The sequence below is a fragment of the Podarcis vaucheri genome (assembly GCF_965113315.1).
Source record: "Podarcis vaucheri genome assembly, chromosome: 2".
Classification (NCBI taxonomy): Eukaryota; Metazoa; Chordata; class Lepidosauria; order Squamata; family Lacertidae; genus Podarcis; species Podarcis vaucheri.
The window spans coordinates 116186987-116210608 of record NC_138760.1 but is presented as its reverse complement, the minus strand read 5'-3'; the positions used below and the strand labels follow the sequence as shown (position 1 = coordinate 116210608).

Here is a 23622-nt window from a genome sequence, read left to right as displayed (position 1 = left end):
TTTTATAGTTTTGCAGCCTAAATAATTGTATTTTTCAAATCAGACCATGGCTTCTTCAAGTAGACAAAAATGTGTAAACAAACCTGAGGCCTTTTGTTATGTATGTGGCTGCTACGCACTTCCTCGTCAAAGATGCAACATAACAGCGTTTGTGAGGCGTGCCTATAACAGCTATTTTGAAATCCCCCTGGGCCACCAAGGCAAGAAATGGGCTCCGTATATTGTTTGTCACAATTGTGAGGAAATACTTAGAGACTGGACTAAAGGAAAACGGAAGAGTATGCCTTTTGGGGTTCCCATGGTTTGGCGAGAACCCAAGGATCACACAAAGGACTGCTATTTTGGTTTCCCAGTGGTATCTACAAGCAGTTGCTATTCAGATACAGTGGTACCTCGGGTTACATACGCTTCAGGTTACAGACTCCACTAACCCAGAAATATTACCTCAGGTTAAGAACTTTGCTTCAGGATGAGAACACAAATTGTGCTCTGGCGGCGCAGCAGCAGCAGGAGGCCCCATTAGCTAAAGTGGTGCTTCAGGTTAAGAACAGTTTCAGGTTAAGAACGGACCTCCGGAACGAATTAAGTACTTAACCCGAGGTACCAATGTACTTGGTAAAGCCTTTCTGTTGTCCAAGCAAGAAGTTGACCATTTTGAGATCCACACAGATGGTCCAGTTGTGCTCCTCACCATGTTCACTTCCTTCATCTTCAGAAGAGACAAACCCCTTAAAAACTGGAATTGGGAGTTCCTCAGAGTGTGGGATAGGTCTAATTGCTGAAGGAATACTGGGATAGACGACAAAATGTCAGTTTTTCTTGCCGATACCCTTCATATTGACCAGACAAAAATAGCATAAAAAAGGCATCAGGCTTGTTTACACATTTTTGTCTACTTGAAGAAGCCATGGTCCAATCTGAAAAATATTTTGGTTACAAAACTATAAAAATAAAGAAAAATTAAGTTTGCAAAACAATAATTACCATGTGGTTAGGGTAGATCAATGTGTCAGTGTCCACTTATCCCCAGTGCAAATATGACACACAGACAAAAGTCAGAAATTGAAAGATAACTATAGCACGTACACAAAAATCGATTTCAGATTTGAAATCAGCATTGAGAGAACATATAAGAACAGTTGAAAAATCTCATGCAAAAGAAAATGGGGGAAAAAATTGTTCTCCAGTTTACTGTGTATCCCAAGTGAATACATTTTTTTTTGCATACCTCCAATTGTACATAGATATACGTGTCATTTTCAATGCTATACATGTCATGTTCAATGCTATATAAGTCTCTTACATTTATACTTATATTGTACTTCTTTGGTTATGTGTTTAATAAAATATTGAATTCTTGCATTGTGAAAAACAAAGATTATGGTGAAAAGTGAAAAACATGAATTGCAAAAAAACCTAGAGCTTACAGAACAAAACCAACTTCAGATATGAAATCAGCATGTTGAAATTAGGTTAGAACAACTGCAGGTGTCAATGCAACAAAAATTTTGTTTCCCAATGTTGTAAATGAAACACTAAAGAGAGAAAACTAGTATTTCTATTTTTTTTAAGTCAGCTCCTTTGCAACAAAACTTTGTAATAAATATTGCTTCACAGCATTTTGGCTCTTAGTCCTCCTTTGATGCGTGCTTCAGCCACTTGTATTATATTGTCTATAAACCTAGAAATCCAGAACCCATTGTGAGTAGACATAATAAAAAATGCTTGTTCTTTTATTATCAACAATACTTTAAGAATTCAACTTCTGAAGGCTCCCAAATCCCCCACGGAACTCAGATCTTTAGCCGAAGGCCAAGGCTGTCCAACCTCCCCAAACCACCCCTGTCATCAGAGGAGCCCATCGTATTTTGACCAGGTGACTTCAATATCACTCAGCCGATTGGATCAAGAGAAGTTGGTGAGGCAGAGAGGGCGAGAAGCAGGGGTACTCAATGGCCTCTGGTCCTTGTAGTTATTTGAAGAGCTTTCTTTTCGCAGACCCATCTGGCTACAGTAGTACATGTCTCAGAAATAGTTTTGTTCCCGTTAAGTCTCCCACAGCAGTTTTCTTGAGCTGGAGCTAGGTCTTTCAACCTGCAAAAGGAAGGAGAAAGCCAACAGCATTTGTCAAAGGCGGAACATATCCACCTGCTTGGCCATTCTTTGCGAGAGAGGGGCAGGACTCACTCTGAGGGCCTTCTGGCGGTTCCCTCACTGCGAAAAGAGAGGTTACAGGGAACCAGGCAGAGGGCCTTCTCGGTAGTGGCGCCTGCCCTGTGGAAGGCCCTCCCACCAGATGTCAAGGAAATAAACAACAAACTGACTTTTAGAAGACATCTGAAGGCAGCTCTGTTTAGGGAAGTTTTTAATGTTTGATGTTTTATTGTGTTTTTAATATTCTTCTGGGAGCCAGCAAGAGTGGCTGGGGAAACCAAGCCATATGGGCAAAGTTTAAATAATAATAATAATAATAATAATAATAATAATAATAATAATAGTTGTTGTTGTTGTTTGTTTGTTGTTATTACTCACTGCACAATTGCGTTGCCCAGGCTTGCCCATTAGGTGCGATCCTATCATGTGGAATCAAGACTTGGGGTTCTCAAATGTTTTGCCAGTGAGTTTCCCTGGGCTGCAAGAACTTCCTGTGGTTTAACTAAGGTTTTCCCTCATGCTCCCAGTGAACCACAGGAGGAGAACTTGCACGCATTTCTCTTTGAAGGGTGTGGAAGTATGCCCTCTTCTTTCTGCCCTTTTGCAAAGAAATTCAAGGCAGTGCAAAATTGTTTCACTTATTTCCACAATAACCTTGTGAGGCATTTATTTACTATATATTAAATTTGTGAGTCACTTTATTTTGCCTAGGGCAACTAAAAGCAACTTACAAACAAACAAAACCCCTCACTAGGATAAAAGAGGGAAAAAACCAAGAGGAAAAAAGAAATACATTTTTTAAAAACCCAACCTGCCCACTTCTAAAAGGCCACAGACCAAACATAGATTTTGCTGAGAGACTGGTGCAAGATTACCTAGTGAGCTGCACAAGTGAGCACCAGGTAGTTCAGAGGTGCCTTTGGCATCTTTCATTATATATACAGCTTCTGGTGGATACAGAAGAGTCACCTCTACCTTGGTTTCTGATATTCGAAGGGTATGTTTTTAGGACCCACCTTATTTCTGTGGTCGTAAGTTGTTTTCAACTGTGTTTTAACGTTGTAACTCACCTTGGGACTTTAGGGTACACTAAAACGGTGTATTTTGACAGGTGTCAATGACCTGATGTCATTAGCATGGCATAAGACTGAGCAGAGGATTTGGGGAGATGAAGATCTGGTCCTCCTCACTGCTCTGCAGAGTAAGATGAGATACTCACAGTTTGTCATCTAACGGGGAGCCGTCCACCCAGGTCCATTTCCAGTCAGGAGGTGTGGCTTGTAATCCAATCCAAAGCAGTGGATATTGGGTATTACGCAGTATGAAGTCCTGTAAACAATGCAATTAGTCTCTACTATAGTATCTAGACAGCATCTTAAAAACCTAGACAGCATTTTAAAAAGCAGAGACATCACCTTGCCAACAAAGGTCCGTCTAGTTAAAGCCATGGTTTTCTCAGTAGTGATGTATGGAAGTGAGAGCTGGACCATAAAGAAGGCTAATCACCGAAGAATTGATGCTTTTGAATTATGGTGCTGAAGGAAACAAGTATGCACAAGTATGCTGTTGAATTTTCATGGGAACTACAGTGGTACCCTGGGATGCAAACGGGATCCGTTCTGGAGCCCTGTTCGCATCCTGAAGCAAACACAACCCGCGTCTGCGCGGGTTGCGTTTCACCGCTTCTGCGCATGCGCGTGACGGCATTTTGATTGTATGTGCATGCGTGCACGGCGAAACCCAGAAGTAACGTTACTTCCGGGTCGCCACAGAGCCCAACCCAAAAATACTCAACTTGAAGCACATTTATCTCGAGGTATGACTATGTTTTTTTAATCAGAAAGAAAGAAAGAAAGAAAGAAAGAAAGCAATATGGGAAACTGAAAGGAGGAATTGCACTTCAAAATTCATAGAACTGTGAATTTTAAAGGATTTACTCCTCAAATGTGTAATGCAGATTTCCTGGCACCCTGCAATGGGAGCTGAGGAACCAAAAAAAAGGTTAAATAAGCTATTTCAGTGGCCCCCTAATCTTTCCCAAGGCTCCCTATTGTATTTTGAAAAAGAAACTGCATGTGACTGAACATAATTTTTAGTTTGGCTGTAAGTAAAATCAAACAGAGTCCCAGTATAAGGGAATGAAAAGTTCCCTTGTGGTAGATTCCTAGCATATCCTAAAATTATTTGGCCAGCCCACTACACTACAGAGTCACATATTAGATGCATTATGTACATTGTGTTAGATAAACGATGTAATTGAAACGCAGTGGAATACATTTACCCCCCTTTATTTATCTTTGGATTTCAAAAGTGCAGACTATAATTGCCACAATAAATATATACAAGATGTAACGGTACTCATCTTGGCAGTGGCTCCCCTCCACCCCATCAATAAAGAATGTGGATCTAACTCTTATTTACTTACCACTTCTTCTTGATTCTGTATCACCAACAATCGAGAGTCTTTTGTTCTGCAGTTGTCTTTGCTCTCGGTCCAGTCTCCTTTTTCACTGGAGAACCAGTAGCACTTGCTGTTGAGACGGAACCAATTCTCAGGGCAGACTGCGCAGTCAGAACTCTCTGGGAGTAGGGCAGGGTGGGCGGGTGGAAGCATAAAAAATTGCAAGTTTACACCAGATAAAATGACAAACCATGGTTTGTAACTGACAGGAGCAAGCCTACACAATGAACTTTTCTTTGTACAGTGGTACCTCGGCGGCTCCCAACAGAATATTATAATATTAAAAACACGATTTAATACCTTATTGTGTGTGAAGGCGAAAAGTGGATTAGTGAAATGTGTGTGAAGATTTTTCCAGAAGCTGCTTATTCAATGGTATTGTAAAAGTGTTTTATATGCCGGGAAAAGAGATACCTACAGATATGTTAGCCAAGGTTGTAAGCAAAGAACAACTTTTGGAGTGTATGTGTAAATTGCAGTTATGTTAAAGATTCTTGAAATGGTCGGATGAAATGGGGGAGGATGAGGAGATTTCACCCCTCCCATACCCAAGAATCTCCTGACCATCTCCTGATGGTCTCTGCTGACTCTCCACAGAGAAGAGGAGGCGTGTCCTGCCTATTTACTTATTCTGCCCAGCAACATATCTCTGTGTGTGAGTGAGAGTCAGTCAGTCAGTCAGTGCATCGGAGAGAGTGAGAGTGTTAGGGATCCTAGAGATAAGATTGCTGCTAAGAGCAGCTGCAGACTCTCAGTGTAGCATTGCTTTATGCTCAGAATAGTCAGCTCTGTATATAGCTTTGTATCATAGTTGTAGTTATAGAATAAAAGGAAGATATTCTACAGAGCTGCTCTCCGAGTGGTTTATACTCTGCAAGACTCTGCAAAACTCTGCTGTGCAACGACTGAATTATTGAGACAGTGAATCCGGTGCTCTCGGCTCTGAGCTGTGAGTCCACAGCACTGTGACCGTTTCCTGCGGGAAGGAGGTCTCTGGCGGTGCTACCCAGCTCGCCCAGCCCAGTCGGGGTTGAGGTACATGAGTCCAGTTGGTGCACTGGCTCTAGGGCGATGCTGACATACAGTGGTACCTCGGGTTAAGTACTTAATTCGTTCTGGAGGTCTGTTCTTAACCTGAAACTGTTCTTAACCTGAAGCACCACTTTAGCTAATGGAGCCTCCCGCTGTCGCAATTTCTGTTCTCATCCTGAGGTAAAGTTCTTAACCCGAGGTACTATTTCTGAGTTAGCTGAGTCTGTAACCTGAAGTGTATGTAACCCGAGGTACCACTGTATTTGTTTGGGAAGAGGATAGGGACAAAACGACAATTAGTTGGCTCAGCCTCTCTTTGACTGTGGCTCCCTCTCTCTGTGGTCTTCCCGCCTTCTACCCCGCCCCCAGTCCCAAAAGGCAGCAGCCCCCATTTTTTTGATATGTGTTCCTTGAGCCTTATTGAGAAACAACACTCCAGTTACCTGCTGAGCTGTTTTCAAGCGGCTTACAGAAAAATTGCTGCAGCGAAGTCACATTCTCTAGGCATAGATTATTTTCCATTTCACCCTGAGGGACACAGGATTTCTCCAGTTCACCCATGAGGTTCCATGTCTGAAAACCTTCATAAAAGGAGGTTAATTTTAAGTGATCAACAAACTGCGAAGAAATTCAAAGAATGTTTAGTGTTTTTTGTTATGGTACCTAATTGTTTTTCTCTTCCTTTCTTGAATCCAGTGTTCCCCTTGGATTTTCCCTTCACCATTGAAATAAAACGTGTTTGTTTGGTTTTTTTAATTAAAGGAGAATATCACAGTATGTCCTTTAAGATAACAGCTCATGTTCGGAAAGACTGCCTGTAACTTTCTAATATTTAGAACTCATGTATGATCAATTGTTCAAGACAAATCTTTAGGCTGTGAAAACCAGACAACCCAGTTTTTGACAATAACTTAAATGGCCAGACACTGAGCCACTCAAGAACAACTGCAGTCACACTTTCTGTCAACTCACTACACTGCATAGGTGCCAACTCCCTAAGGTCTTAGGTGCCCAAGCACCCACAAAATTACCCATGAAGGGGCCGGGCACCCACAAATTTTGGTACACGCTACATGGCACCCACGGCCCCAGACACCCACAGTTGTGGGGCCAAGCTGGTACAGCTACTACACTGTGACACCTTTATTTGTTCACAAGCAGTAAACAGGAAACAAAGCAAAAAAAAATTATTATTATTATTATTATTATTATTATTATTATTATTATTATTTTCCCTTGTTAGTTTATTGCAATGTGAACCAGTTACAGCTACCTCGGTTTTCAAACACAATCCATTCCGGAAGTCCGTTCGAGTTCCAAAACGTTTGAAAACTGAACACTGAAAGCGGAAGCCTCAATACGGAAAACTCAAAACGGAAGCCGCATTTCCTGTTCAACTTCCGAGGCACATTCGAAAACTGAGGCATTTGCTTCCGGGTATTCGGCGTTCGAGTTCCGAAACGTTCGACTACGGAGGTGTTCGAAAACTAAGGTACCCCTGCATTATGAACTTCTGAACATATAACCTGTTTTTATGTTGCAGCTCAGTACAGTACGATAAAATCTGTTTATACGAAATACTCTATTGGCTTTATTATATATATATTCTAAAGTATGAAAATACCCTGACCTGTTCCTTTTTTGTACAATTTTTGAGCAGAATGCAATGGTTTTGGCAGAGGGTGGCACATTCCCTGTTTCACCTCAGAGGCAAAATGGAACAGGCCACCTTTGCTCCCAGGAACTACTGCCAAATTATGTTTTGACTATTAACGAAGACCTTCCTATTTCAACAACCCCTTTGAGCGCAGATTTTCATTGCAGCCTGTATCTGTGTTGGATTCAAAATGGGTTTTTATATTTGTCTTTAATTGTTTCATATTTGATATCTCTGCCATTGCTGTTGCTGTTTTAAATGGTTGATGGTTCTATTGTTAAGTCACTTCACAAGAAACAACCTAGAAATGGAAACAAATTAATAAATAAAAGTGCTCTGTACTTACACAGGGCTATCACAGTGACCCCTAGGATGACATTTCCACCCCATCCAATCCAGAGAGCAGTCCGTCGCCCCAGAGAATGTGGTGAGGCACCTGTAAATTCGACTTTATTAATACTAGGTTCCCCAACACAAGGGTACAGAACCTCAGACCTGAAGCCCAAATCTGGCCCTCAAGGCTTCTCTGGGTGCCCTCCCCTTGTGACCCTCCCCCTCTTCCCAGGCTCAAACCCCTCCAGCCTTGCACCCTCCTAGTGTGCTTTTGCTCGGCTGAAATGCGTCCCTGGGGCTTTCCGCAATTTGCAAGATGAGAAAACACTCCTGAAATTAATAGTTATTTAACATCATATCCATATCAGGGGAATACCTTTACAGTGGACACTCAGGTTGCGAACGTGGTCCGTGCGGGATGCAAGTTCACAACCCGCAGCGGCGCGTCTGCGCACACGCGGGTTGCGATTCGGCACTTCTGCGCATGTGCAAAGCACAATTTAGCGCATCAGCGCATGCATGACTGCTGACCCTTTCCAGTACTTCCAGGTTTCAGCAGTCTGCAACCCAAAAAAGCGCAACCTGAAGTGTCTGTAACCCGAGGTATGACTGTATTTGGCAAAGCGAAATGCTATAAAATAGTGTGAAAGCCTTTGAGTTCTCTTCTCCAGAATTCTGCATCAGTCTGGATTTGAAAAAGGCAAGATGGGTGGAGGGAGCGAGGGAGGGAGAGAGACGGCCAGTGTTATTTCGAGTCATCTATGCTTGAATAATTGTATTTATAAGCAGAAATATAGCTATGTTTTGTTCTTTACAAAGTTTTGGACAGGTCCTTGGAGCTTTTACTAATAAATTAAAATGTGTTAACAAGGGTCAGGGTTGGAGATGGGTTAGGGTTAGGGTTAAATGTATGTTAGGGTTGGGTTTAGAGTTAGAGTTGGGTTTATGGTTAGGGTTATAGGTAGGGTTAGGGTTAAGGTATGAGGTAGGGTTGGGGTTAGTATTAGTGTTGGTTCTAGGGTTAGGGGTAGGGGGTAAGAATAGGGGTTGGGTTAGGGTTAGGGTTGGAGGTAGGGTGAGGGTTGGGTTTAGGGTCAGTGTTAGTTTTAGGGTTAGGGTTGGAAGTAGGGTTAGGGTTACATTAAGGGTTAGGAGTAGGGTTGGGGTTAGGGTTAGGTGGTGCTTTTTTATGGGGTACTCAAGGGTAGCAGTTCGAAAGCACGTCAAAGTGCAAGTAGATAAATAGGTACCGCTCCGGGGGGAAGGTGAACGGCGTTTCCATGCGCTGCTCTGGTTCACCAGAAGCAGCTTAGTCCTGCTGGCCACATGACCCGGAAGCTGTACGCCGGCTCCCTCGGCCACTAAAGCGATATGAGTGCCGCAATCCCAGAGTTGGTCACGACTGGACCTAGTGGTCAGGGGTCCCTTTACCTGTACCTTTACTCAAGGGTACACAGTACCAGAACCTCTTTTTGTTGTTGTTGTTAAAAAAAGGGTAACAACTTCATGGTGAGTACGGCACCTCTCTTATTTTGGGTATAGAAAATGTGACATTTACTGTAACAAGTTCATTGTAAGTACCAGCCTCTATTTTTCTAGGGGGGGAAGCACTGAATATGCTCAAAGAAGAAGCAGTTCTGCTGCACTAGAGATATAGCAACAAGGTTTAATTTAGCAAGGTCTGACCATGTCCTTCCTTTCACACGCTGATCTCCGGAACTGTAGGTTAAAGAGGTTACATGTGATTCTTTATTTAGTGGGTTTGCATTTATACAATGCAAGCACGGTGCCTGCAAATGGGAGCTTATCATCCGGGGAAGGGCACAGCCTTTTAACCCTTTCCCCCTGCATTTATTCCACTGAGGGCAAGGCATATAGCTAGGGATGGGCAAATGTGTCCATTTCAGTTTCTTAGTTTTCCATTTTTCCAGTCCACATTTCCATATCTGTTTGCTGGTGAAAAAATAGCCAGCATTTCAGTGTGACTTTCTCCTAATATACATGCTTTTGCAAAATATACACATATTTGCAAAATAATTTCCCCTAATATAATGCCTTGTTATTATCACAAATATGTGCATTTTAATGCACACTTTTACCCCAGTACATACATTTTTGTACACATTACTTGTGTACAAAAATGTATGATGCTTTGTTTATTGTTTATGACAAATGTAGTTGTGCAATTAAGCAAACTGAGAATTCTTCAGCATCTTAGTCTGATTTTTCCCATAATAGGCACATTTCTGTATTCCATTTTTAAAAATGTACATTTTGCCTAGCATTTTTTTCTAATGCAATGCATGTTATGCCATGTATATGAACTCTTCACCCTAACATTACTACACATTCCTCAGCTGCAGGACTGAATTGCAAAATTCAGAAAAGGGCACATTTCAAAGGGTGGCTGTTTCTGAAAGTGTAGATCGGGTAAGCTTGCCTCCAAATGCAAACTGAACTGAATTTCTCCCCATCCCTAGTTCTGGTGTTCTTATGCCCACCAACGTTAAGAACTAGATAGCTTGCATTGCTTTACTTCCCTCAAGAAGGCTTGTCATTTCCCCCTGCTCTTTTATTATCATATATTTGCTTATTAAATTTGCATGTGTTTTGAGAGTCTTCTGTTGGGCAGATAAGCAGGATATAAGTTTTAGAATAAATAAAATATAGGAACTGGACAGGGTGGCAGTAGGGAACCTGAAGCCTTTCGGATGTTTCTAGATTACCGTTTTCTTCATTCCTGCCTATTGACCATGCTGACTAGGGCTGATAGGAGCTGTGGTCTAACAATATCTAAGGAGGATATTGAGAAGCTAGAACGTGTGGAGAGGAGGGCAATCAAGATGGTCAAGGGTCCGGAAACAAAGACTTAGGAGGAAGGGTTGAAGGAGCTGGGTATGTGGGGAAAAGGAGACTGAGAGGAGATAGGATAGACATCTTCGAATATCTAAAGGCCTGTCCCATGGAAGATGAAGCAAGTTTGTTTTAACCCAGGGGTCAGCAAACTTTTTCAGCAGGGGGCCGGTCCACTGTCCCTTAGACCTTGTGGGGGGCCAGACTATATTTTGGGGGGGGACGAATTCCTATGCCCCTCAAATAAGCCAGAGATGCATTTTAAATAAAAGGGCACATTCTACTCATGTAAAAACACGCTGATTCCCAGATTGTCTGTGGGCTGGATTTAGAAGGTGATTGGGCTGGATCCGGCCCCCGGGCCTTAGTTTGCCTACCCATGTTTTAACCTGTTCCAGAGGCTAGGACTTGAACCAGTGGCTTCAAGTTACAAGAAAGGAGATTCCAACTAAATATCACCAAGAACTTTCTGACAGTAAGAGCTGTTTGACAGTGGAACGGACTCCCTAGGAAGGCGGCAGACTCTCTTTCCTGGAAGGATTTTGAGCAGAGGTTGGATGGCCACTTGTCATGGATGCTTTAGTTGAGATTCCTGCATTGCAGTGGGTTGGACAGACAAAGTACAGTGAGATTAATTGGAAGTCAGTTTTAAATTTCTTTTCTATAAATTTTATAATTGTGTTCAATACCAGGAGTATATATGATGATATATTAATCTTCTTATAGCTTATAGTGTGGTGGTTTGTTTGATTTTTCTGTTATTTGTTTGTTTGATTGTATGTTTGCTTACTTGTATTCACGTCTGTAATGTATTTATTTTAGATTAATAAAGATATGAAAATGAAATATTGCTGAAGTGCCCATCTTTATAGCAACCCTCTACAGTTAGTTATTTTGACTAACTACGTGCTCACACAAAAGGCAACGCACCCTCCTTCTGTGCTCTAAAAACACACCCTCCTACATTTGCTCACCCTCCTACATTTGCTCTAAAAATATTTCAGCCCCTGCAGACCTGCTGTTTTTTCCGTGCTGTAAGTAACAGCTTGGAGCCTTGCGAAAAAAACACCCTCTCCCCGCTCCCCAACATTAAAACTTACCTGATCCTTGCGAGGGGTGAAGCAGCCTGGCAGAGGTTGGAGCTGAAGGGAGAGCAAGGTCAACATAGATAGAGCCATCTGTCATTCCGCTGGAAGCAAAGAAGGCCAAGAGACTGTGTGTGATATGGGACAACTTAGCTGCTGCAAGGGAAGTGTATATATTAGTCAAGCCGGCCAACCAATGTAATTCGTTGAAGGAAGCGCTGCTGCTAACCAATGTAGTTGAAGTCAGGTTAAGTTTTCTGGTCTTTGAAAAACTGAAGCAGAGCTTCCTGGTGCAGAAAGGTGAGGGTAACAAGAATCCAGATGGCTCCTTTTTCTTCCTCATCAAAATAGATGTCTGCCTTTTATTTTATTTATTTAGCAAGATTCACACACCGCTTATTTAAAAAACATCTTTAAGTGGCTCATTAAAAACAGCAATAAGAAAAAAGAAGCAATAAGAAAAGAAACTGAAATCAGCAGAGATAAATTGCCGAAATGTGGATAAAATCAACCAGTTTAACATGCACTTAAAAAGAAATTTACATGGTAAAAGTTCATGTCTGGTTAGTAATTATTTTATTTATTTATACATATATACATACATAAATAAATACATACATACATCTTCTTTGGCGATCACTCGTAGCAGAATAAGATTGTCTTCCATAAACACGGTTTTAACAATGAGTCCATAAGTGATTGTGAGGGCCAATTCTGGATCCACGCGTCCTTCCACAGTGGGGAAATTGGTTTCCAGGTGGGAGTTGATCACGGTGTGGATTTGCCAAGCGTGCCTTCCTCCTAGCACATTTCTCCCTTGCGTCCTGAGTTCGAGTGTCTTCAAAGCCCATGACATCTTTGGTAAAGGCTGTTCTCCAACTGGAGTGCTAACAGGCCAGTGTTTCCCAGTTGTCAGTGTTTATTCTACTTTTTTTTAGATTTGCCTTGAGACACTCTTTAAACCTCTTTTGTTGACCACCAGCATTACGCTTTCCATTTTAAAGTTCAGAATAGAGTAGTTGCTTTGGAAGAAGATCATCAGGCATCCGCACAACATGACCAGTCCAACGAAGTTGATGTTGAAGAATCATTGCTTCGACAGTGGTGATCTTTGCTTCTTCCAGTACACTGATATTAGTTCGCCTGTCTTTCCAATTGATGTGTAAAATTTTTCAGAGACACCGTTGATGGAATCTTTTGAGGAGTTGGAGATGGCGTTTGTAAGTGGTCCATGTTTCGCAAGCATATAGTCAGGTTGGTAGTACAATAGCTTTGTAAACAAGCATTTTGGTTTCCCTGCGAATGTCCCAGTCCTCAAACACTCTGCACTTCAATCAGGAGAAAGCCGCACTCGCAGAGCTCATGCGATGCTGGATTTCGGCATCAATGTTGGCCCTTGTGGAAAGATAACTGCCTAGGTAGGAGAAGTTACCAACATTTTCCAATGTTACACCATTGAGTTGGATTTGTGGTGCTCTGTCATGTGGAGCAAACACCGTGCCTTGGGAGTGGGAGGTGCTGCAAGGCTTTCAGGAGAAACACTGCTGCTAAGTCTGACACCTGCCTTTGCTCTGTGCTGAGACACCAGCTTGTTTCCTCCTTTCCCTCATCCTCCAAGCTGCCAATCTTTACTACCTCCCAGGTCTTCTCCTTCTATGGGATGTGTCCAGTTGTCCACCACCAGGAGCCCCAATCCAAATCCTCTTCCTTTGCGCTATCCCTGGGGGGCTCTTAGTCAGGTGGTTTCCACCGTTCTTCCTCCAGGTGTTAACTTTGGAAAGGCAGCATAGAAATAAAATGATTGACCGATTGACTTCTTTTCTAAGAACGAAAATATGATTTATTTTTATTTCAGTCATTTATAAACCTCTTACCAATGCACCTTCTAAGCAATATTCAGCAAGGTTAAGACTCATTATAACTGACTGGAAATAGTTAAAATTAACCATAACATTAGGGAAACTCACTTAAAATGCTTGCTGAAATGAAAAAAAAAAAATCTTCACCAAGGAAGAGGCTTGTTCAGCACACATGAACACACACCATACAGTAGTTGTTAAATGGCAATACTTTGTAAGTTTGGCCTTTGCAAGTTGATCAGTGTAGGGCTAAACAATTTTTAATGACACCAAGCATTGTTGTCAATGCTATGCCTTGATAAAGCAAGTTCAACTTCTGGGCAAATTGTTGAGAACCTTGTTAGAAAATGGTCTTCTTCTTCTTTGGCAATCACTCATAGCCGAGTAAGATTGTCTTCCATAAAGTGAAATGGAATAAAACAGTGGGAAAATATCAGTGCTTGGAGCAAGACAGGCAACCAGTGCACAGATTGAGAAGGTGCTGTGAAAGTTGATGGACCATCAACTATGTTCACAACTTATTTTTAGGGAGCCCACACTAGACATGCAATTGCAGATAGGGACCCCACACAACAGTTGGGCTAATCTGTCATTTTTTGTTTCTCACTCTTAAATTCAGTTCTCCACATTTACACATCCGTTAGTAATTTTTTAAAAAGTCCTTTTGAAAATTCACCAGCATTTTACTGTTAATCTGTCTGAATAAACACATCTTTCTGTGCAATTTTGCCTAAAATACACAATTTTTAGCTGTCTTAAGCCCCTTATATAATGCATTCTTGTATGCTCTTTTCACTAGTATTTGCATTTTTGCACAGTTTCCCCTAATAAGTGCATTTGTACAGAAGGCTTGGCAGGAAAGCTGCATTGCAAGCACAAATTCTGAAGGATGGCTTCGATGCCCTATAACCGTGAATTTGATCTGCTGCTAAGGTCTTGAGCAGCTGTAAAAGGCACCATATGACCTGACTTTGACATCTGTTCCAGAAAGTCCAACATGTTAAGTGAAAGCAAGCTCATATCGGAATTTGACCACACCCTGCATTGCCACTTTCCTCAAGCAAACATAGCTTGTCTCTCCCTGTCACTGTTTCTATAGCTGCTCATTTTCTCTTCCACAACTAAGAAGAGTGACTCAGACAACAAATATTGAGGAGAGCACTCTGACAGCACCCAGGACAGCAAAACAACGGGTGGCAGCTTCCTTCCAGCTTCCACATACACTTCCTGCAATTCTGAAGTTTACTGCTGGAGCCGAATAGCTTCTAAACTGGTAAGTAGAAAGACAATCAGGGAAAGAGTGGGATTGTGTGAATGAGAGTAATGTGATTTGGTGTTGCTACAGTGTCTACTTAATGTCCCTGCGGAACTGCTTTGCTGGTTTGAAGTACAGTATAGCATATTTACAGCAACTGCTGTTGTTTAGCTTGCCTTCCCTCTTCCTCCCCTCCCTGACTTAATGCAACTCCAGGAACGTGGTGAGGCCCTAGAAATCCTCCAATGGGGGCTATAGTCTGACTTCCTCCAAATCCAGGATTGTGATACAGCGCTGCAGGCCCTGAATGACGAAAACCTTACATTTATATATGTATAGGAAGATATTTGCTGTTGCATTGTCACTTCATTACATGATTATGAAATTGTTCTTATGGTGGTTTGCAGAGAAGGGGTAGTGAACAGTGCAATTATGGGATGGAAGGGAGAAAAGTCAAAGAAGGGGGCAGGGGGCCTGTTTCAAAAACTGTGGGAAGACTGTGAAAGAACATTGAAGGAGTGTGGGCACATCAAATAGAAGAAGGCCATGGCTGAGCCACGTTTTTCAGCAAAGGAGCCTGAATAGTAACCAGATAGTAACCAAAGATCCAACTACCGTCATATCAGAGCTCAGCTGGGGCCTGGCTGCCACACCCAGTTCCGACTCTCCTGACCTTGGACAGGAGAGTCCAAGTCCTGCCATCTTGAAGGAAGAAATGGACAATGGTCAGCCACAGAGAAATGTCGCACGCCAGAGAAGGTAAAAACAAATAAAATGTTGTTCCAATTCTCTCTCCAGCTTGCTGCTTTTCCTCTGGCTCAAATCCCAGCAACTTTCTGTCCTCAACTCTGGTTTTGTCTGTTGAGGGAGGTGGCAAAATTCATTTTCCATCTAGCACAAGCCCCTTAATACCCCATTGCCTCACCAGGAAGCTATCTTGGCTATTCCAGGAATTAGAAGGCTTGGTTAGCTTTTAACACTTGCAGGATCCAGGGATTAGAGGGGTCTGGCATACAGCTTAACACACACACACCAAATTTATAATGCTATGTTTGGGGGAGAACCATGACATCACAAGCCCATGCACTTAATGTGTATCTCACACAGATTTGTGGAAAGCATTACGAAACCTAGAATTACTAAGCAAATTAACAAACCAGGAAGAGGAAAATGAAACATAGTTTCAAAAAACTAAAACAGTCTTTCTGAATCCTTCTTAACAAACATGTAGATAAAGCTGATCCATTAAACATTACACTCTCTCTCTCTCTCTCTATATATATATATATATACTTTTGCAAAATCCCTTACCAAAAATACCCCCACATTTGAACTCATGCAGGAGCAGGTTTCCTCCAATTTACTATTTGAAGAACAAAGTATAAAAGTAATCATCATCATCATCATTTTATTAGTACCCTGACCATCTGACTGGGTTGTCCCAGCGACTCTGGATGGATTCCAACAGGATATACAAACACGGTAAAACATCAAACATTAAAAACCTTCCCTATACAAGGCTGCCTTCAGATGTCTTCTGAATGTCAGAGAGCTGTTTATCTCCTTATCTGATGGGAGGGCGTTCCACAGGGCGGGTGCCACTACCGAGAAGGCCCTCTGCCTGCTTCCTTGGAACTTCACTTCTTGCAGTGAGGGAACTGCCAGAAGGTCCTTGGTGCTGGATCTCAGGGTCCAGGCTGAGCAAAACTGGGAGAAATGTGCAGTGGGGTCCACCAAGGGATTATTTGTACTGGATTTATTCAGTAATGACTGTTGAGTCAGGGAAGAGGGCAAAGGGGAAGACAACAGCAAAGGATTGTTTATTGTTTTAAAAAACGACAACAACCCCCAAGCAGAATACAGTGGTACCTCAGGTTACAGATGCTTCATGTTACAGACTCTGCTAACCCAGAAATAGTACCTCGGGTTAAGAACTTTGCTTCAGGATGAGAACAGAAATTGTGCGGCGGCGGCGCGGCGGCAGTGGGAGGCCCCATTTGCTAAAGTGGTGTCTCAGGTTAACAACAGTTTCAGGTTAAGAACAGACCTCCAGAACGAATTAAGCTCTTAACCCGAGGTACCACTGTATAAATCGCTTCCAAAGGTACCCAACAGCAGAGCAATTTAAGATGGGCGAAACTGGGCAATAAAATGGCAAGTGCAGTTCAGTTTGAGTGAATGCAAAGTGGGTCACATCTTCATATTTACTGTGATGGAGCCTGAGAACTAGCTGCAAGCATCCAGGAAAGAGATGTTTCATGGCAGCTAGCTCAAAGGAGATCCAGTGGGACCACCAAACAACAAAGGGGTGCAAGGAATAATAAGAGCAATGTGGGTAGATTAGAAAGACCAATCAAGCATGTTCTTTTGTTTAAGGAAGCGTCCTGAAGCAAGAGCGCATGAAGGACCTGCAATGCGAGGTGAGTAGGAAAGGCCTTACGACGTTGTGAGACACTGGAAACAAAATACTACTGAATAGGGGACCTCAATATACTATTGAATATTGGAGGATATTACAGTGGTACCTTGGGTTACATATGCTTCAGGTTACAGACTCCGCTAACCCAGAAATAGTGCTTCAGTTTAAGAACTTTGCTTCAGGATGAGAACAGAAATTGTGCTCTGGTGGCGCAGCAGCAGCAGCAGGCCCCTTAGCTAAAGTGTTTCTTCAGGTTAAGAACAGTTTCAGGTTAAGAACGGACCTCCAAAACGAATTAAGTTCTTAACCCGAGGTACCACTGTATATCTATATCAAGTTTTTTTTAAAAAAAAAATAGCACATGATAGAGGAGCAGGTTGATTACACTGCTGCTCTGTCCGTCTTCAAAAGAGGTCCGGGCAGGAGAACATTTGAGTGGGGAAGACCAGCAAGAAGCCACTTTTGATTTACCAGAGCTGTCACATTCCAGCACCGGGGCGGTGGGGGGGGCAGCATGAATATGCATGCTTTTATGCCCAATCATCTGTGATTTTTCTCCACAAGATGGGGAGAAAGCTAAGAAACCAGAAGATATCACAGAACTGTTTAACATTTCAAAAGCAAAAAGCAAAAACAAACCCTGGCTTATGTAGTGTCATAAAGGGGGGGAGGGGGGAATCAGATGGAAACATGTTTGGTGCCTGAGGCAGAGCAGCAAAAATAACAGCAACAATAATACATTCAGTGATGAATAATTTGCACCCTCTCTCATGATATCCAAAACTGGCTGCCTAACAGTAGGGCCGGCCGTGCTGTTAGGTTAAATCAAGCGTACCTCTGTGCATTTGCAGTTTCCCTCGTTTTCTTACCGTTTGGTAGTTCCCCCCCCCAAATTTGTTCATTTTGTTCCTATGACCAGAACTGCAAAATGCCACTGAGATAAAATAAATTATATATTCTCCTTGTCCCATTCTAGGCATTAGCACAGCCCTCCTCATTTGTCTGTTTTATTTCCTTTCAGAGAATCAACAAAGAACTATTATCATAGCTGTAATCATTGTAATCATAAGCATCCTATTGATAGTTTGGTTTGCAGGTGAGTTTTCTGAATTATTATTATTCTTTAGTGCTTTGTTCTAGGCCTCTGCCCGCTGGCCATTGCCCCCTGCTGCTGGTGAGTGCCAGCGCTAGGTCTGCCAAGTGGAGATGCCACAGCAACCCCTGCTCAGCTACCCTAGGGAAGAAATGGCAAGGGCTGTCCTCTGGGGTCTCCTGGCATGATTCAGATCCCTTTCCCCATCACAAGGGGCCTTTGATTCCCACTTCAACCATCAGGTGAGGTTGATTTGATTCCCCTCCCTGCTTGTTCCTGATGTATATCTTCACTCACCCCTTCTTCCCTGTCAGGAAGGGACACACCATTTTGTAGTTCGCCTCAGGTGGCAAAATGTCTTGGGCCAGGTGTGAATGTAAGGGGGGGTGGAACTCTGCACAAATATTCATCATTTTATGATCATATCTACTCATATTTTAGCATTGGTAATCTTAAACTAATAATAATAATAATAATAATAATAATAATAATAATAATAATAATAATAATGTAGGCAAGTTCAGAGGAGAGTTTTCTTTCTCTTACGTTTGCAGCACAGCCATACTATGAGGTGTCATCTGTTCGAGCCTGTCCAGCTTTGTGGATCAACTATGAGGGGAAATGCTACTTTTTCTCAGAGGAAAAAGTAGATTGGGCTTCCGGTCAGATATTTTGTGATTCACATAATTCCGCCCTGGCTGTGATTGACAGTGAGCAAGAAAAGGTACGTCCAACCAATGACATTTGAGAGGCTATTAAGTCTGTGAGAGAATTACTGCTATACAGCCCTGACAGAAACACAAAGTCAACTCTTGATTCATCTTGAATCGTCATAACCTGGGACATGAGCAAATTTTCCATCTCAGCCGCCGGGCAACCATTTTGTTTGCCATGTTTTCAAATATATTGATATGCAGGATTTTGGAAAGGTGACGAAGGACTAGGATGTCGTTGGGTCACCTATGATGTACGTCATTGTAGATAAATGTTTAAACAATTATTACAGTGAGCAGGGCTGATGGTAATACAGAATCCATGTACAGTGGTACCTCAGGTTACAAACACCTCAGGTTACAGACTCCACTAACCCAGAAGTCAGGTTAAGAACTTTACCTCAGGATGAGATCAGAAATCGCGCACCGGCGGTGCAGCAGCAGCGGGAGGCCCCATTAGCTAAAGTGGTACCTCAGGTTAAGAACGGACTCTGGAACAAATTAAGTTCATAACCAGAGGTACCATTCTCATCCTGGCAAATACAGAGTGAGGCCACCACATCACCCACCCCATGCTGCTGCTGTATAGGCAGCCAGCTAAGATCAGCTCCACTACAGAATCATAGACTCACACCAACACAGAGGGATAAGAAGGGATTTCTTTGAAGACAGCAGTTCTAAATCTGAATTTTGTGTGGCTTTAAGGCATTCATTCTGCGCTACATCAGGGACACTGGTCACTGGATTGGCCTGAGGAAGGACTCTGGACAAACCTGGAAATGGGGAAATGGGCAAGAATTCAAGAACATGTGAGTCCTTGTTCTCTTCAGTGTCTGGACTCTGGGATGGAAACTAACAAGTAGCCTGACAATTGCCTAGAAACAGATCTGCCATTCTTCCACATTTGGACATGGATATAATATTTCTTAGATACTATTAGATGTTAACCCAATTCTCAAACTAATGTACCACAAAGGGATGTGGTTAGGGAGGGTTGGGATCAAAATTGTGATGGGTGGGTGTGGGGGAATCTTGTGGAACAACCAATGGAATAGTGAATGAAGAAGGAAGGGTTCAGGTTTCCTGCCTTGGAAAGATCAAACTAGCCCTGACCATGCAGAGAAGAGAAGTATGTTGTGTAGATATGAAGTAAACACAGAGAGTTAGCAAAATATCTTTTTTATTATTTGTAATGAGTTCTAGCACAACTTTCACCAGCTCGTTGCAGAAGCTTACATACACAAAATAAAAATGCAATAGCACTAGAAACCTGTTACAAGTAGAACCACAGCAACACTGTAATCAGGACAAAACAGCATGCTTAAATGTTTATTAAAAAGTAGGCAAGATTAAGTAGAAGAAGAGTTTGGATTTTATATCCCGCTTTATATCCCACGGGGAAGCGAACCCGGTTCACCAGATTACGAGTCCACCGCTCTTAACCACTACACCACACTGGCTCCCAAGTGAGGAATATCTGTGATTTTACACATATGTCCATTTAAAATGGGAAGATGAAGGACCTTGTTAACATACTTTCCCATTTCTAGATGTATATTGAAAAAAATACTTTAAAATTTGTATAATAGACAACTGGGAGAGAATTCCCTAACTGCTGGTGCCAGCACCAAGGAGGCCCTACCTCTTATCACTAAAGAGGGACCACTGTAGTCAGTCTTAAGGTTCCTATGAGCACAGACAGAAGTACAATACATCTGTGCTCTGAGATACGTAATTTTGGGCACTTTCCTCTTTCTGTGAAACAGAGAATGGCCCCCTTGGCTTGATCCTGTTTTCGTGGTTCTTTTGCTGCAGGTTGGAGCTGAAAGAAGACGGAGAGTGTGCATTTCTGAGCACTGACATTGCCGTGTCAGATTGTCAGGTAGCAAGAAACTGGATCTGTAGCCAGCCTGATACTTATACAAGGAGCAGAAGTTAGGGCGCCATCCTAACCCAATATCCACTGGGTGGAACGGGCAACATAGGAGACCCAAATGAGAACTCCAGCCAGTAATCTTGTCTCTGCACTTTTGGACCAACTAAATTTTCCAAGTCGTCATCAAGTGCAGCTTTTCCTCTCTTTGAAACAGAGAATGGCCAGCTTAGCTTAATCATGCTGTTGTCTTGGGTCTTTTGTTGGAGGTAAAAGAAGAAAATCAAGTGTGTATTTCTGAGCTTCTTTGCAACCCCACTTTCTAAAGCAGCACCCATATATTCTGTCTCTTTCATTTCCATGTAATAAACCAAATCCTTACAACTTCCTCGTATGACAAATTCTTGATTAGGCAAAAGTGTTAAAGGCATGCACAAATTTTAAATGGACGCATATCCTGGCCCCATGCAAAAGGCTCCATTCCTCTCGAGAGTGTACGTCAAGTCTATACACATATGTGGGTTTAGACATACCATTGACATGTATGTGCAAACAGATGGACTCCTGGGAACAAGTGGTTCCATTCCTATGTGTGGTCTAGTCCAGAGAGTAGCATTGAGATAGTGCTCTTTGAACCCCTGGCATCTGTGCTGTTTTGCTATTGGGTTCTGTAGGGCACTTTCTGCCTCCAGTTCTACTTAATATGAAGCCATTGGGAGTTCTGGAATATGGTGCCATCAGCACTCTAATGACATGTAGCTCCCTAAGTTCTGTATCGGGAGAGGCTGCGGAAGCCCTGGGAATCAAAGAGTTGGAAGGTACTTCCAAGGGTTCAACCCCCTACAATGCGGTAATCTCAACTAAAGCCGCCGTGACAGATGGCAACCCTCGTTTTGGTGGGGGTTGCATTCTAGGTCATCGCACGCAATGGTGGAGCACATGTAAGCCCACCCCTCCCCACTATGCCCCAAACCCATTCCACCCCTTTTCCTTCACTTCTGGGTCTACAGCGATGCATGTGTGCTTTGAACATGCGGGAAATGGTTGTTGCCTGTAAATAACTTGTGGGTACTCCTGGGTGCAAGGGACATGGGTGGCGCTGTGGGTTAAACCACAGAGCCTAGGACTTGCCAATCAGAAGGTCGGCAGCTCGAATCCCCACGACAGGGTGAGCTCCCGTTGCTTGGTCCCTGCTCCTGCCAACCTAGCAGTTCAAAAGCACATCAAAGTGCAAGTAGATAAATAGGTACCGCTCCGGCGGGAAGGTAAACGGCGTTCCCGTGCGCTGCTCTGGTTCACCAGAAGTGGCTTAGTCATGCTGGCCACATGACCCGGAAGCTGTACGCCGGCTCCCTCGGCCAATAAAGCGAGATGAGCACTGCAACTCCAGAGTCAGTCACGACTGGACCTAATGGTCAGGGGTCCCTTTACCTTTACCTTTACCTTACTCCTGGGTGCATCTTTGCCATGAGAGGCTCAAGCAACCTCTGTTGTTATGAGGGCCTTTTACCAGCTTTGTCTGATACACTGGCTGTAGCCATATCAGAATTGGGATTGCATGGCCACTGTAGTCCACACATTGGTAATTTCAAGACTAGATCACAGAAATGTGCTCTATGGGAGGTTTGCCTTTGGGCCTGGTGCAGAAGCTACAGCTGGTGCAGAATGCAGTGGCTAGTGTGCTGATGGGAAGAAGACGAAGAAGAGGAGGAGGAGGAGGAGGAGTTTGGATTTGATATCCCACTTTATCACTACCTGAAGGAGTCTCAAAGCGGCTAACAATCTCCTTTCCCTTCCTCCCCCACAACAAGCACTCTGTGAGGTGAGTGGGGCTGAGAGACTTCAGAGAAGTGTGACTGGCCCAAGGTCACCCAGCAGCTGCATGTGGAGGAGCGGGGAAGCGAACCCGGTTCCCCAGATTATGAGTCTACCGCTCTGAACCATTACACCACTTAACCACTACACCACACTGGGTGTACACACTAAAAAAGCAGGGGTCGTGGTGAGAAGGAAGGAGCAGGCTAGCCTTTCTGTTCTGCTTGTGTGTCTCTCTGTCTGCTTCCCTTCTTCTCCCTTCCATCATCGTCTCTCCACCCTGCTGCTTCTCTGCAGGTTGCAATAGCAGAGGGAGCAAGAGTACTATTGGCACAGAAATGGAAACAAGAACAATTACCAACGAAATAGAAATGGCAGACGAAATTACTGGACTATGCAGAATTAGACAAGATGACAGGAAGGATTGGAAACCTGCGGGATCAGAGATTCTCAGAGGGCTGGAGTCAATATGTGAACTACCTGAAAAGCAATTGTAATCAATAGATTATGCGAGTAGGATTGCAAGAAGTTTTGTAAGGAGGACTATGTGAAATATTGCAGAGAAAAGTATGAAGAGAATTATGAGTGAAGGACTATTAAAAGTAATAGTAAAATTATTGAAATGCAGATAAGGATTTCATAAGTGATAAGGATTGAAAAATCTTCAGATGTGGTTGATGGAAGTCCAAAACACTGAATAAGATGAGAAAACATATTTTTTGTGTGTTTTTGGTTTTTGGGAAATTTCATGTAAATATATATATATTTATATAAAAAAAAGAAACACCCCCCAAAAACCAAGACACAGAAGAAAACAATGGCATGGCCCTCCTTCCTTATATCAAGGGCACTACAGACAAAATCAGCAAAATCCTCCATAAACACAATATCAAAACAGCCTTCTGCACCAACCAAAAAATAGCCAATATCCTCAGAAACCCAAAAGACAAAATCCAGCTGGAAAACCAAGGGGTCTATGAAATACCCTGCAAAGTCTGCCCAGCCACGTACATTGGACAA

The 23622-nt window shown here is 42.8% G+C and overlaps 2 protein-coding genes and 1 long non-coding RNA gene across 4 annotated transcripts; 2 read left to right on the top strand and 1 right to left on the bottom strand.

Moving 5' to 3' along the window:
* Positions 1-920: 920 nt before the first annotated feature.
* LOC309525201 (killer cell lectin-like receptor subfamily F member 1) lies at positions 921-11790 on the bottom strand. 2 transcript variants are annotated; one of them, XM_082210704.1, is made up of 6 exons: positions 11591-11790; positions 7651-7740; positions 6091-6228; positions 4580-4734; positions 3374-3483; positions 921-2094 (listed from the first exon to the last, which is right to left on the bottom strand). In XM_082210704.1, exons 1-6 carry the CDS (start codon positions 11673-11675, stop codon positions 1950-1952), a joined length of 723 nt encoding a protein of 240 aa, XP_082066830.1. In that variant the 5' UTR covers positions 11676-11790; the 3' UTR covers positions 921-1949. The 2 variants fall into 2 exon arrangements, with proteins under 2 accessions (XP_082066830.1, XP_082066831.1); XM_082210705.1 differs by lacking the exon at positions 7651-7740 and having other exon boundaries at positions 11591-11789.
* Positions 11791-14463: 2673 nt separating this feature from the next.
* On the top strand, positions 14464-18223 carry LOC309526299. Its single transcript, XR_014216713.1, has 4 exons — positions 14464-14707; positions 15316-15448; positions 17066-17109; positions 18130-18223. It is a non-coding gene; the product is annotated as an uncharacterized lncRNA (long non-coding RNA).
* A 91-nt stretch (positions 18224-18314) lies between these two features.
* Positions 18315-21171, top strand: LOC309526177 (early activation antigen CD69-like; the record flags this gene model as incomplete). Its single annotated transcript, XM_082212092.1, has 4 exons — positions 18315-18356; positions 18716-18925; positions 19620-19723; positions 20730-21171. The coding sequence occupies 4 exons, from the start codon at positions 18315-18317 to the stop codon at positions 20851-20853; spliced, it is 480 nt and encodes a 159-aa protein (XP_082068218.1). The 3' UTR covers positions 20854-21171.
* Between the last annotated feature and the right edge of the window lie 2451 nt (positions 21172-23622).